Below are 12,746 nucleotides of genomic sequence, written 5' to 3' on the forward strand. Positions count from 1 at the left end.
AGATTTTAATTTGCTATATTTATAGATATTTATTTATACATATTTATAGATATTTATAAAAGATCAATTCAACTTAAGAATTTAAATTCAAGTAAATGTTATTGCATTGCAGTAATCGCTGCAAATTTTATTCATGAATGTAGTTTGTGGTTCAATTTTAAATAAGTTTCTTAAATTCTAATGGATTCAAAATCATTATTACAGTTCTATCATATGGCCAATTTCGGGAAGTTCTGCTTTGTCGAGCAACCACTGTGTTTTTGTATACGTTTATGTGGTTATTTCTTTCAACACCAAAAAAAAATGATCGCATTCAGGGTGGAATATTGTTTACGTTTATTTTTTCGTACGAGCTTGAGGTCCATTGATTTTTGGAGCATTAATCGCTGCTATAAACGCCCACAAATTTGTTGCAGTTTCCGCAGAAATGATTCGCATTCATACAGCTGGTGGCACAGTAGGGCAAACAGGCGAAGCACCACAGTCTGTGCGACAATCACAATTCAGCATCCGCAGAAGTGAAGACAAAAGCACACACAATGCGATAAGATAACCAGAATTGATAAGCGAATCTTTCTTACCCCACTATGCAAAGGAGCGCTGCCATACAATGGGTCCGCACACTGGGCGCATACTCGACGCGGGTTAGTTTCTGAACATGGCAGTGGGGACAGCTAATGAAGGATGGATCTGGACCCACAGCAGGCGGCGGCTGCTCTGCAAAATGTCAAAAATAATGCCAGTAATCAACACTTTGTGACAGCTTCAGCACACACACACACACACACACACACACACACACACACACACACACATACTTACGTTGTATGATTACCACCTGAGCTGTTGCCGGCACGTCAAAATGTGTCGCCTGCTCGTAACTGGGCGGCTGTGGCATTGGCGGCTCCCGCGCTTGCGCCTGTGGTTCTGCTGCATACTGATAACTCCGCGCCGCACCCACCCCTCCCGCAGATTGCTGCCTATTCTTGTTCATGATCAGATTTGTGTGTTTTATCCGCGTGCAGGTCTTTTGATAAGCAGCTTTGATTTCATACTCGCCGCCGAATTGCGCACTGTGACTGGCAACAATGTTGCCAGCGCGCTTGTTGCAGCAACATAACGTAAAAGCTCCGAAAGCTTTCAATATACTTTCTGCCCACTCATTTACAATCTTTTCAGCTAAACGTTTTTGTTGCGACTTGTTCGCATTTCATAGTCGCCTTATCGGCATCTTTTTAATAAAAACAAACAAGCGCAGACACACCACCTATAAAAAACCAGAGACAACGTTGCAGTCGGGCCTCACTGACTGCGAAATACTGTGATACCATAAGTTATTCCAGCGGATAACAAGTAACAAAGAACAGGGTGGCTGTAGCCAGGAAGTACGGTCCAAGTTCTCCTTTCGAAGTTTGGTAGCTGTAGCTATTAAATTGTGGGAGATATAGGCTTCTGGGAATTTTTGAGGCGGGATTGAGCGTGGTCAAAAAAAATGTTGGAGTACGATCTTAGTAATCTACCTTTAAAGTTTGGTAACTGTAGTTCTTAAATTGCGGGAGATTTAGGCTTTTATCGTTTTTGGGGGTAAGGGTGGGCGTGGTCCAAAATTTGTTTTTCCGGATATTTCCTTTCAGATTTGGTGACTACCTTTCAGAGTGTGTGAGATATATGGTCTTAACAGCTGTATCGGCTTAGGGAGACGGATTGGGCGTGGCCATCCAATTTTTTATCGGTCCCTTAGTCGAGTTACCGGTTGGCAAAAATTCCTCAAGGCCCGGACAACTAAGCTCATCTCTGCAATCTACCAGAGACTTTCACCATAGCATGTAATAAGGCTTTTAAGGCAGCTTGCCCTATCAGTAAGCCAGTACACAAGAAAAAACCACCATGGTGGACACCTCAACTAAATGTCCTTAGACAAAGTTGCAGGTCTCTCTTCAATGCAGCGAAAGCGCAAAATAACGAGCTGCAGTGGTCTAAATACGAATCAAGTCTGGCTGAATACAAAAAAGCCACCAGACGGGAAAAAAGAAAGTCTTGGAGAGATTTCTGCACAGATATTGATTCAACTAATAAAGCTGCAAGACTTAGAAAAGTTTTATCAAAAACCACACCCACACTAGGTTATCTGAAAAAGGATGAAAACTCTTGGTCGGTCTCCTGTGAAGAGTCACTTACTTAAAACATACTTCCCTGGCTGCTCCGAGCAGACCCCGAGCTGCGCAGAAACCAACTGTATAGAGAATACATCTTTGAAGTCTCTTATACACAAAGGTAACATCAAGTGGGCAGTGACCAGCTTCAAGCTGTTCAAATCTCCAGGCCCAGATCAAATAAGCTCAGTCCAACTACAAAAGGCGGGAAATACAACCCTAAACTGGCTACATGAGATCTTCGGGAAGATTCTGAAGACTGGTCGCATCCCACCGACATGGTTCCAGTCAAAAATAACCTTCATACCCAAAGCTGGGAAGCCATCGCACACCAGCGCCAAAGATTTCAGACCCATCAGTGTGTCATCTTTCATGCTAAAGACCCTGGAACGACTTATAAGTCTCCATCTCAAAGCATCCATTGACCCCAGGCTTATGTCGGAGTCCCAACATGCTTACAGGAAGGGCAGATCCACAGATACTGCCCTTCACACTTTACTCCATAAGGAGTACACCCTAATAGCGTTCCTCGACATTGAGGGCGCCTTTAACAACGTCACTCCGGCAGCCATAACTGGAGCTCTGCTGAGACTGGGGATTGATACCGGTACGGTCGAATTGATCAGTCAATTGCTCACTTGCAGGACTGTGATATCCACACTAGGGTCGTTAACTCTCTTCAGGTTCGTAAGCAGAGGTACGCCACAAGGCGGCGTCCTGTCACCCCTACTATGGAACGTAGCAATTAACAAACTGCTGTGGGACATGGAGGGGGGCAGCTGCCAAATAGTTGCATACGCAGATGACGTTGCTGTAATTTTCAGAGGAAAATACCCACAAACTCTCTGTGACCTCATGACTAGTAAACTAAACATACTTTCATGCTTGGCAAAGGGGAGTGGATTAGGGGTAAACCCAAATAAAACCCTTCTCTTGTCCCACCCCGACTAAATGTGAATCTGATCTTCAACAACAGTGCCAATTTCCTAGGACTGACACTCGATAGGAAACTAGACTGGAACCTAAATATCCAATCACGGGTTAAGAAGGCAACAGTCGCCCTATACACGTGTAGGAAATCCATTGGTCTGAAATGGGGCATGTCCCCAAATATCGTTCAATGGTTATACACATCTATAGTCAGTCCTATACTTTTGTATGGCGTCGCAGTATGGTGGCCCTGTTTAAAAAAGAAAACCACCCTTTCTAAACTAAACAAGAACTATGCATATCAGGGGCGCTTCGTACCACACCTAGTGAGGCACTTAACGCTATCCTGGATATCCCTTGTCTGGAAAGACAAGGAATGGAAAATGCAACACTCATGGCCATAAGACTTTGAGAATCCCTCGCCTGGGCTACACAGAGCGCTGGCCATGCCTCAATCCTAGAAGGGAAGCCGATTATCCCTTCAAAATCAGATTACTGCATGCCACAACTGGAAACTCCCTTCAACATATACTTCCCTCAAAGGGAGGAATGGGTTCATGGCACCCCCCTCCTTCGGCGACCATAACCTTTTTTACAGACGGCTCCAAACTAGACAACCGCGTAGGCGGAGGGGTCTCCTCCTAGCAACTCAACATACAGTTATCCTTCAGCCTTCCAACACACTGCAGTGTTTTTCATGCTGAGGTACTGGCCATAAAGGAAGCTATAGACTGCCTAGAAAGGCTCAAAGTTAGCCCTAGCAATATAAACATATATATTGACAGTCAGGCAGCAATTAAATCCATCAGCTCGATATCTTCAAATTCGATATTAGTAACAAGCTGTCGCAAATCTCTACACGAGATGGCTAAACAGCATGTTATTAGCCTAATATGGGTCCCTGGCCACCAGGACATTGAAGGCAACTGGAAAGCCGATGAGCTAGCTAGGAAAGTTACTATACTACCACTCCTCGCGGACAAGGAAGGTATAAGTATGCCTCTAGCTACCTGTAAGCTTAACATCAAGGAAGAGTACAGGCGCAGGTCATGCAGAAAATGGCAAAGTGGCACCTGTGCCCGCATAGCATACAATACATGGCCAATTATCAACTCCAAGGGCAGCAAAGCGCTGTGCACTCTAAGTCGGACCAACTGTTCTGCAGTGACCCGGGCTCTAACTGGGCACTGGCTGGTCGGCATTCATGCAAACAGACTCCAGGTGCCATACAGTGACTTTTGCAGAAGCTGCAAAGACGAGGAGGAAGTGGAATCTCCGGAACATTTCTTCTGCCACTGCCCAGCACTTGCTAGGAAAAGGCTGGAAATCCTGGGAAACTACTCCCTAATTGATTTATCAGAGCTCCGACACATGAGACCGGCCAACATAGCAAAATTCATAAACGCATCTGGCTGGTCAAATGTTTGAATGTTAGAAATGCTTTGGAGGCACGACTGCAGAAGGAAACACCCCCTAGATCACATTCGGTATCACAACGGGCCAAATATGGCCTAAGTGTGTCAGCCCATCGGGCTGACAGCCGATATAACCTACCCTAACCTAGTCGAGTTACCAGAAACATAGTTTTCAATCTTAGGACGAAGTTACCAGCAAGTTATCTTCCAAGTTTGGTCACTCTATCTTTAAAATTGTGGAAGATCTGCAGGCTTATCGATTTACACTTGCCGAAATATCGGCATTGGCGACTATCGGCACAGGTGTGGGCGTAACATATATGTCTAATTTGAGGAGGTGAGAAGGGTGTGACACATGCCTTTATTTTAAGAACTTCGCCAACAACATAACAAGTAAATTTGGTGACTATAACCTTAAAACTGTGAGAGATATGTGGCTTTATCGATATGCGAAGTGGACTAGCACTCCAATTTTTAAACTTTGTCTGACGCGGGCACAGACCATTATGTGTTCCAAGTTTCAAGTCTCTATCTCTAAGTGTGTCGAAAAAAGTCGCGTTCGTTAAGGCAGACAGACAGACAGACAGCATGACGGACATTGCACAAAACCAATACTATTATACCTTATCTATACTATAGACTAATAGGGTTGTGGAATTAATATTGTGAATGAAGTTAACCCTATTGAGGGCTTAAGTATATGTGTAAATGACTCCATCTGGGTATCTCTGTCTGTCTGTTTGATCTCAGAGATTTGAAAGACTTAATTTTTTGTACAAATTTCCATAGCTAAATATATTACTGTCATTATGGTGCATCGCAGATATAAAAATTGATTTCAGAAAAAATTTAAGTAATTTCGCAACAGCAATTGTGATCAGGAAAGATTTCAATAAATTAAGATATAAATATTTTTATAGTCAAAAAAATATTACGAACTATTCCTAAATCTAGCAAATGAGTTATATAATTACAAAATGTTCACATAATTTTTGTTTCTCTCAGATTCATTATTCATAACACACAAAGTGGCAAATTACGATAACAGAAACTCTGGACGCATGAGCAAAGGAAAGAAGCTTCCAGGAAGTGGCCGCTTTCCGGCTCAAGCTCACATCAGCTCATCATTCTGCTAACTGCGTAGATCGGTTGGTGACTGATAAAAATAGTAATATAGTATATATGTTTATTTCGTGTTTTAAGATTTAAAATTCGTTTTGCAAAGAAATGAGCTTGATCAATTTTCGATTTAATTTGTAGAAAGTTAAAATGTGCACTTCATCAATATAAAAAAAACATTAAAAATATATTCCGCAAAAGGAAAAACACTTGAGTTTGTATAGCTTATCGAATTAAATTGAATATCTTTTAGACATCACTGCATTCTGAAAACATATCGCAGAGGCTTCAGTTCTGATGGGAGCCGATGTAGGCGCCGCAGCTGGAGCAGGTGTGCGTGGCGGTCTGGCATGATTTCACACAGTAGGGTATGCAACAGCAACAGATGCCGCTGCAAGTCAGATAAGAGGATTATTGATCCTTGAGTGATTTCCGCTACTTACCCCATTATACAGATGAGCAATGCGAGAAGATGTGTCTTAGTGTTGGGCTCATGGTTAACCGTTGTAAACTGTCGGGCCTGACACGAGGGGCAGGTGGCCATTGCCGACATTGGACCTAAATGAGTTTGTGTCCAACCTGTGGGATCAGTGGGTAATTTGGTGTTATATTAACTTGTCTGCGAATCTGGCTTGACAGCTCATTAACCTTGCATAAATACGTTGGGTTGCTGCACGGTAATTACTGCCGCTGGAGGCGATGAATACAACGTCTCCGTTGGTATCTTCGAAGGTCCACAAAACTCATCATATTGCGGCGGTGCATCTGCCACTTTCGATTCCATTTGGTCAACTGGTACTTATGCACTTATGCACTTGTCAAGTCTGCCGTTCGAGAGGTCTGCTCCGGTTGGGACCCTCCGCGTAACTGAGTAACAATAAATGACTGTCGGTCATTAGAACTGTGGCACGATAGATGTACACAACAAAAGCAGCAAGTGTGAGTGCATTTTGATTAGTCAGTATCCGGCTTAAAGGCAGTTTCCACTATATATCGTCAATTTCAGCAAAGGCCAGCAGAAGGGAGATCGCAGAATTAATATGATGAGCTCGATAAATCTATATTCTTATTCAATATAATTATCTTCATAGATCTTGTTGGAAATACATATTTTAAAATAAAAAGTAGCGCAGATGAAGTAGGAGAAGATGCAGCAATAAATAGTAAAAGCAGCTGTCTTTTTATACCCTTGTTTTATATCCAATTTCTCATCTTGATTATCATTTGAGATCAAAGACCATAAAATATTCATGAGTTATCTTGCAAACTGGTTTATTAGGGATGTACATAATACAAAAAGTGATTCCGAATTACAATAACAGAAACTCTGGACGCATTAGCAAAGGAAAGAAACTTCCAGGAAGTGGCCGCTTTCCGGCTCAAGCTCACATCAGCTCATAATTCTGCTAACTGCGTAGATCGGTTGGTGACTGATAAAAATAGTAATATAGTATATATGTTTATTTCGTGTTTTAAGATTTAAAATTCGTTTTGCAAAGAAATGATCAATTTTCGATTTAATTTGTAGAAAGTTAAAATGTGCACTTCATCAATATAAAAAAAACATTAAAAATATATTCCGCAAATAGAAAAACACTTGAGTTTGTATAGCTTATTGAATTAAATTGAATATCTTTTAGACATCACTGCATTCTGAAAACATATCGCAGAGGCTTCAGTTCTGATGGGAGCCGATGTAGGCGCCGCAGCTGGAGCAGGTGTGCGTGGCGGTCTGGCATGATTTCACACAGTAGGGTATGCAACAGCAACAGATGCCGCTGCAAGTCAGATAAGAGGATTATTGATCCTTGAGCGATTTCCGCTACTTACCCCACTAGACAGATGAGCAATGCGAGAAGATGTGTCTTAGTGCTGGGCTCATGGTTAACCGTTGTAAACTGTCGGGCCTGACACGAGGGGCAGGTAGCCATTGTCGACATTGGACCTAAATGAGTTTGTGTCCCACCTGTGTGATCAGTGGGTAATTTGGTGTTATATTAACTTGTGTGCGAATCTGGCTTGACAGCTCATTAACCTTGCATAAATACGTTGGGTTGCTGCACGGTAATTACTGCCGCTGGAGGCGATGAATACAACGTCTCCGTTGGTATCATCGAAGGTCCACCAAACTCACCATATTGCGGCGGTGCATCTGCCACTTTCGGATAAAGATTCGAACTCGATTCCATTTGTACTTATGTACTTATGCATTCGTCAGGTCTGCCGTTCGAGAGGTCTGCTCCGCTTGGGGGCCTTCGCGTAACTGAGTAACAATAAATGACTGTCGGTCATTAGAACTGTGGCACGATAGATGTACACAACAAAAGCAGCAAGTGTGAGTGCATTTTGATTAGTCAGTATGCGGCTTAAAGGGAGTTCCCACTATATATCTACAATTTCAGCAAAGGCCAGCAGAAGGGAGATCGCAGAATTAATATGATGAGCTCGATAAATCTATATTCTTATTCAATATAATTATCTTCATATATCTTGTTGGAAATACATATTTTAAAATAAAAAGTAGCGCAGATGAAGTAGGAGAAGATGCAGCAGTAAATAGTAAAAGCAGCTGTCTTTTTATACCCTTGTTTTATATCCAATTTCTCATCTTGATTATCATTTGAGATCAAAGACCATAAAATATTCATGAGTTATCTTGCAAACTGGTTTGTTCATTTTTTCAGCTTACTGCTCCGTTTTAAACAGCTCTCAAAATAATTTAATTCAATTTCTTGTTATTTCTATAAGTAAATATTTAAATCAAGCAGTGCAAGTTCTTGATCACTTATAGCTTTTTAGTTAACAAAGGGTATTCAAGCTTCTCCATGTAAATTCTACCATCCCTTAAAAAAAGCCCTCATATTTGGATTGTGTTTGCTCAAATGTTTTTTATTGCCAACTTAATGATTTGGTTTTAATTTAAGCACTTAGCAATGACATGACACAGTTGGAAAATTAGTTGACGGCTTTTCCCAGATACTGATTACAGCAGCTGCAATAATGATCCAAACTGCGGCAACTCTTTAGACAGTAGGGTAGTGGCATAAAGCACCATAGCCTAAACAAAAGAAATTCCGATTGTACAAATTCCGGATATACATAATACATAAAATGTATGCAACACCAGCGGCTCACCCAGTTAGACAGAGAAGGAGGGCTAGTATATGCGTGTTTTTGTTCGCTCGTCGCTCCAATCGCGTCTGCATCAAATTGTGGCAATTCGAGCATTTGATGAGCTGCGGCGTACGGCCCATCAGTGGCATAGCTGCAGCAATAGTTCATCTTCAGTTATAACCTTTATGTTCTATTACTACTTACCATTCGCGTTAAGCATCACCACTGGAGCTGCAGGAGCAGCCGTGATCATAGATAGGTGGTTTGTGTGCTTGAGGTCCATCTCCATTCTGATACAATAATATAAATGCAGCAGGTTTTATTGTCTGAACTGACGGGGGCATACAGTGCGTATGAATAATTATCGCATAATATCGAAAACATTTAGTTGCAGTTAGAAATTAATTTCAATATTCGATTTCTTTATTAAGGTCGAAATACACTCAATTATAATTTGTTTTGGTCTAGCATCAAAATAATGGCACACGAATAAAGATTAAATGCAGTGTGGGACAGTCGTAAATTGAATTTCATTATCGAATAAATGTTTGTATAAAAATGTTCAAAAGCAACTGTTTCTCATTAATTATGCATATAGTAGTTCTATCTATTGCAATTTTAAATGTTAACACATGTTTCTTGTAATATTTAGCAGTTTGCAAAAGGTTCAACAATTTTCCCCTTATATTTTGTTATTATTATTTTTTTTTTGTCAGTGATGTCTCATATGTATTTAGAGTTTCAATTATCTATATAGTATATATTTGTATATCAGTGAGTTTATAAATGTAGTAAGCAGTTATTATTATAAATAAATAGAATAACATTTGCTTAAGCGTAGTTTGACCGTGCGTAAGAACACATATATAAAAAATGTACGTGGCTATTGGAAACATCGACATGGCAATAACATGCTCATGAGGCAGGTGGCCTTAACGCTCATAGTGGCCGACAAAAGCCTTGCACGAGGGGCAATAATGATCCATGTTGCGCGCACAATCGGTGCAATACAAACAGCAGGCGCAGGGCCAGCAACTGGAAGTAAATACGAACAAATAAGTGAAGAACAATTATGGCTTTTGGCTTTTGGTGCTTACCACGTGAGGCACAAAATTAGAGCTATTATGTGCGTCTTTGTTGTGGCCTTGGCCTCGGTGCGCGTTACCACCTGCTGATGACAATTGGGGCATACCACATTGGAGGGCTTTGGACCGACAGGTGTGGACATTTTACTGTTGAATATACAAGATATATGCATATGTACTATGTCTTATCGATTGGAGTCCGTGGTTGACCTTGAGTTGAGCTGCACTTTGCGTGACAATTACCGTTGCAATCAGTGCAATGTCATCGGGAAACTACACTTTTTAAAACAAGCACAACATGATAACATGACTCTAGGGCTAATGGTATTTGAAGCTTTATAGTAATTGCTTGGCATGTGTCAGGCAAATTAATTTTAATAACTCTACCCCTCAAGCTGACACCTTTTGACATCATACAGCTATACAGCTACGGATCTATAAATAGTACAAAGCCGAAATACAGTTTTCGCATATAGATTTTAGAAAGCATGTGTTATTGCCGAAAACACTGCACGGTTGAAAAACCAAACCTAATTTATAAACTCAGTTAATTGGGAAAAAATGATGGGGCATAGAGCTGATCCACAAAAACAATGGCAACGTAGACCGATTTTAGCTTTTGGACGTATTGAAAAGCAAATTAGACCTATAGAAAGTTTTTCGAACGATGCCGATTTTGAAGTGAACTACAGATATCTTTAAAATGTATTTGATTTGTGCGCAGGAATCGAAAAGGATTGCAGTTCACTAGAGAAAATGTAAAGCAGCTTTTTAAAATGTATCAACAGTTATTGAATATACCTAAAACTAATCAAAAATTGAGCTTGCTTTTGGCATTAGTTAAATAATCAAAAAGACTATGTCTATTATTATTCTCTTCTCATAGACTATTATCATTATTGCCATTAATGTATATATTATATATGTGCATTTGATTTATGCCAATCATATGTCCTTAGCGGTATAATTATCAGTTTTGAGGGACGTCAGTTGTGGCGCCACCAGAAAGACGATTACGTCATTCAATGGAACTGGCCCCTTCCCCAATTCGAAAACAAGCAAAAAAAGCACGGGTTCCATTCATTACAACAACTACTTATAATTTCCCACACTATCGAACATGTGTCTATGTGTTAATCGGGGAGTGCCCTTAATATTTTTGGGTGTATCGCCATTTTCATTAACTCTCACTACTCACGTAGACAATGCGTAAGCCTTGCCTGCGCACACATTTAACTAATAAACATTAACAGAGTAATTTAACAACGCAATTGCACTTTTCACACTTTTCATATTGTTTACTTTTATCTAAGTTACGTCTAATGCTTATCATTTAAATATTAGGTAACCTTTCCAGTTCAAATAGGTAAATAAAAATGATGATCCATCGTTAAAGATAATGAGATTATTTGCTCACAGGAAGATTTCAATTTACACACTTACAGTGATAAGTACGCCTATACAAAATATTTGTAGTTCGAAGAGAGACACCTCAGATACAATTTCTTTTAAAAAGCGCTCCTGTCGCGAACTTGTTGCACGGTGTGGCAACGAAAACGTTCTGAAGTTCACACCGCAGATGAGCCGCAAAGGCAACTGATTAACCTCAGGCGATGCACAGTGGTTATCTGCTCTCTTTTTACTTCGGTTAGAATACATTTCTTCTGTGTATGGTTAAATGGTAAATGGTTAACATTCACAACATATCATTAGAAACAGTTTAAGTATGTATTTTTCATAGAAATATGTAGTAATAACTCGTTAAACTTCTTCTTCTGTTAATTACATTAATAATGTCTAAATGTAATGATTTTCAAACAACTTCAATTAAAGTTTAAACAAATTGCCCATGAACCACAGTGCCATGACAATTGTATTCACAACATTTCTCAACTGTCTCAACACGTGATTTGCAGCAATATGTTGCTGAAACACAAGTTAGAAATTTCAATGCCTGCGGCAGCCAAGACTCATAAAAATAATATTTTTGTAAATTTGATATTTGACTTTTTGCTGATAACATAAAACGGAGATGCAGTTTCAAATCAAAGGAGTGTGTGCTCTGTTATATGTCGAAGATTTGTGAGTATAAGATATTCACACAAATCGCAGAATACAGAAGACAATTCAGCTGATTTCTAAGTAACTCAGAACATTACTGCTGATTCAGCAGTAATTTTACTGCAGAGTAGACAATTCAAGACTCCATACGAATATGGAGATCCTATTGTTTATATTAAATGTATAGGGTTATTGTCATGGTTTATTTTCTTAATGCTATTATGTCCCGTAGCCGTCGAGTCGCTCAGAATTCGCCCAGGCAGGCAAACAGACGTATGGCCAGCAGCTGTGTGTAAGGGAGGCAATTGAATGCAATTAGATACACCGAACAAATACACAATCAGAATTCGAAAATAGTGCACCACATTAATCACTTCGGTCGGTGGACGTGGCATAACATACGGGGGTGGCGCACTTGGTGGCACTTTCTAGTCGGACAGGTCAGCGTCGTTTGCCTGAGGCTCTGGATACAATTTGTTGTATGGCATGTTTAGCAGCCACTCGTTTCTATAAAATGCAATTATTAGCAGAATTAATTTCACGATAAGGAATGTATGCACATGCGTACAAATAATCAAATTTTATTATCTGAGTTCAAAATATTATTTCAATAATTGAAGCAACTAGCGTCGTCTACTGAGAATAAAAACCAACTGAACAAAGATTTTGAAAGAAAGCGACACAAAGAAGCTCGTATTTTCTATGGAGTGGGCAACCCTCTCCTTGTGGAGTATACTAACTTCGCTAGGTGGCGGAATGAGTATCTGGCGGACAGTTAAATTCGAAAAATACATTTTAAGGGAGCGAAAGTTTGCCAAAATTATAAATATAAAGAAAATTGTTTATCTAACACCACAGTTGTTCTTGAA

General features: G+C 40.1%; 5 protein-coding genes across 9 annotated transcripts; 1 reads left to right on the forward strand and 4 right to left on the reverse strand.

Moving 5' to 3' along the window:
- Positions 1–92: 92 nt before the first annotated feature.
- On the reverse strand, positions 93–1,050 carry LOC6559753 (lipopolysaccharide-induced tumor necrosis factor-alpha factor homolog). Of its 2 annotated transcripts, XM_001987742.3 has the most exons (3): positions 823–1,050; positions 582–717; positions 93–485 (listed from the first exon to the last, which is right to left on the reverse strand). In XM_001987742.3, the coding sequence occupies exons 1-3, from the start codon at positions 992–994 to the stop codon at positions 380–382; spliced, it is 414 nt and encodes a 137-aa protein (XP_001987778.1). In that variant the 5' UTR covers positions 995–1,050; the 3' UTR covers positions 93–379. The 2 variants fall into 2 exon arrangements, with proteins under 2 accessions (XP_001987778.1, XP_032590662.1); XM_032734771.1 differs by lacking the exon at positions 93–485 and having other exon boundaries at positions 648–712; positions 823–1,006.
- A 442-nt stretch (positions 1,051–1,492) lies between these two features.
- LOC122322470 lies at positions 1,493–2,844 on the forward strand. Its single transcript, XM_043214756.1, has 3 exons — positions 1,493–1,532; positions 2,275–2,760; positions 2,837–2,844. Exons 1-3 carry the CDS (start codon positions 1,493–1,495, stop codon positions 2,842–2,844), a joined length of 534 nt encoding a protein of 177 aa, XP_043070691.1.
- A 2,882-nt stretch (positions 2,845–5,726) lies between these two features.
- Positions 5,727–7,877, reverse strand: LOC6559754 (lipopolysaccharide-induced tumor necrosis factor-alpha factor homolog). 4 transcript variants are annotated; one of them, XM_043214748.1, is made up of 3 exons: positions 7,653–7,857; positions 6,061–6,196; positions 5,727–6,008 (listed from the first exon to the last, which is right to left on the reverse strand). In XM_043214748.1, exons 1-3 carry the CDS (start codon positions 7,804–7,806, stop codon positions 5,906–5,908), a joined length of 393 nt encoding a protein of 130 aa, XP_043070683.1. In that variant the 5' UTR covers positions 7,807–7,857; the 3' UTR covers positions 5,727–5,905. The 4 variants fall into 4 exon arrangements, with proteins under 4 accessions (XP_043070683.1, XP_001987779.1, XP_032590114.1 ...); XM_001987743.3 differs by lacking the exon at positions 7,653–7,857 and adding an exon at positions 6,266–6,485; XM_032734223.2 differs by lacking the exons at positions 5,727–6,008; positions 6,061–6,196 and adding exons at positions 6,873–7,395; positions 7,448–7,583 and having other exon boundaries at positions 7,752–7,877.
- Positions 7,878–8,500: 623 nt separating this feature from the next.
- Positions 8,501–9,292, reverse strand: LOC6560286 (lipopolysaccharide-induced tumor necrosis factor-alpha factor homolog). Its single transcript, XM_001987745.2, has 3 exons — positions 8,936–9,292; positions 8,753–8,882; positions 8,501–8,675 (listed from the first exon to the last, which is right to left on the reverse strand). Exons 1-3 carry the CDS (start codon positions 9,018–9,020, stop codon positions 8,573–8,575), a joined length of 318 nt encoding a protein of 105 aa, XP_001987781.1. The 5' UTR covers positions 9,021–9,292; the 3' UTR covers positions 8,501–8,572.
- A 172-nt stretch (positions 9,293–9,464) lies between these two features.
- LOC6560287 (lipopolysaccharide-induced tumor necrosis factor-alpha factor homolog) lies at positions 9,465–11,374 on the reverse strand. The gene is made up of 3 exons (XM_032734680.1): positions 11,260–11,374; positions 9,829–9,963; positions 9,465–9,766 (listed from the first exon to the last, which is right to left on the reverse strand). The coding sequence occupies exons 2-3, from the start codon at positions 9,957–9,959 to the stop codon at positions 9,664–9,666; spliced, it is 234 nt and encodes a 77-aa protein (XP_032590571.1). The 5' UTR covers positions 9,960–9,963; positions 11,260–11,374; the 3' UTR covers positions 9,465–9,663.
- Between the last annotated feature and the right edge of the window lie 1,372 nt (positions 11,375–12,746).

The sequence above is a fragment of the Drosophila grimshawi genome, unplaced genomic scaffold (genome assembly GCF_018153295.1).
Source record: "Drosophila grimshawi isolate 15287-2541.00 unplaced genomic scaffold, ASM1815329v1 contig_184, whole genome shotgun sequence".
Lineage (NCBI taxonomy): Eukaryota > Metazoa > Arthropoda > Insecta > Diptera > Drosophilidae > Drosophila > Drosophila grimshawi.

Coding starts and splice junctions, on each gene's coding strand:
- LOC6559753 (XM_001987742.3), bottom strand. CDS start 994: ATGAACAAGAATAGGCAGCAATCTGCGGGAGGGGTGGGTGCGGCGCGG. Junction 718..822: donor TCAGGTGGTAATCATACAAC/GTAAGTATGTGT, acceptor GACATTTTGCAG/AGCAGCCGCCGCCTGCTGTG. Junction 486..581: donor GCGCTCCTTTGCATAGTGGG/GTAAGAAAGATT, acceptor ATTGTCGCACAG/ACTGTGGTGCTTCGCCTGTT.
- LOC122322470 (XM_043214756.1), top strand. CDS start 1,493: ATGTTGGAGTACGATCTTAGTAATCTACCTTTAAAGTTTG. Junction 1,533..2,274: donor TAATCTACCTTTAAAGTTTG/GTAACTGTAGTT, acceptor TTATACACAAAG/GTAACATCAAGTGGGCAGTG.
- LOC6559754 (XM_043214748.1), bottom strand. CDS start 7,806: ATGGAATCGAGTTCGAATCTTTATCCGAAAGTGGCAGATGCACCGCCG. Junction 6,197..7,652: donor ACCCAACGTATTTATGCAAG/GTTAATGAGCTG, acceptor CTGATCCCACAG/GTTGGACACAAACTCATTTA. Junction 6,009..6,060: donor TTGCTCATCTGTATAATGGG/GTAAGTAGCGGA, acceptor TCTGACTTGCAG/CGGCATCTGTTGCTGTTGCA.
- LOC6560286 (XM_001987745.2), bottom strand. CDS start 9,020: ATGGAGATGGACCTCAAGCACACAAACCACCTATCTATGATCACGGCT. Junction 8,883..8,935: donor GGTGATGCTTAACGCGAATG/GTAAGTAGTAAT, acceptor CTATTGCTGCAG/CTATGCCACTGATGGGCCGT. Junction 8,676..8,752: donor CTCCTTCTCTGTCTAACTGG/GTGAGCCGCTGG, acceptor TCTTTTGTTTAG/GCTATGGTGCTTTATGCCAC.
- LOC6560287 (XM_032734680.1), bottom strand. CDS start 9,959: ATGTCCACACCTGTCGGTCCAAAGCCCTCCAATGTGGTATGCCCCAAT. Junction 9,767..9,828: donor CTAATTTTGTGCCTCACGTG/GTAAGCACCAAA, acceptor ATTTACTTCCAG/TTGCTGGCCCTGCGCCTGCT.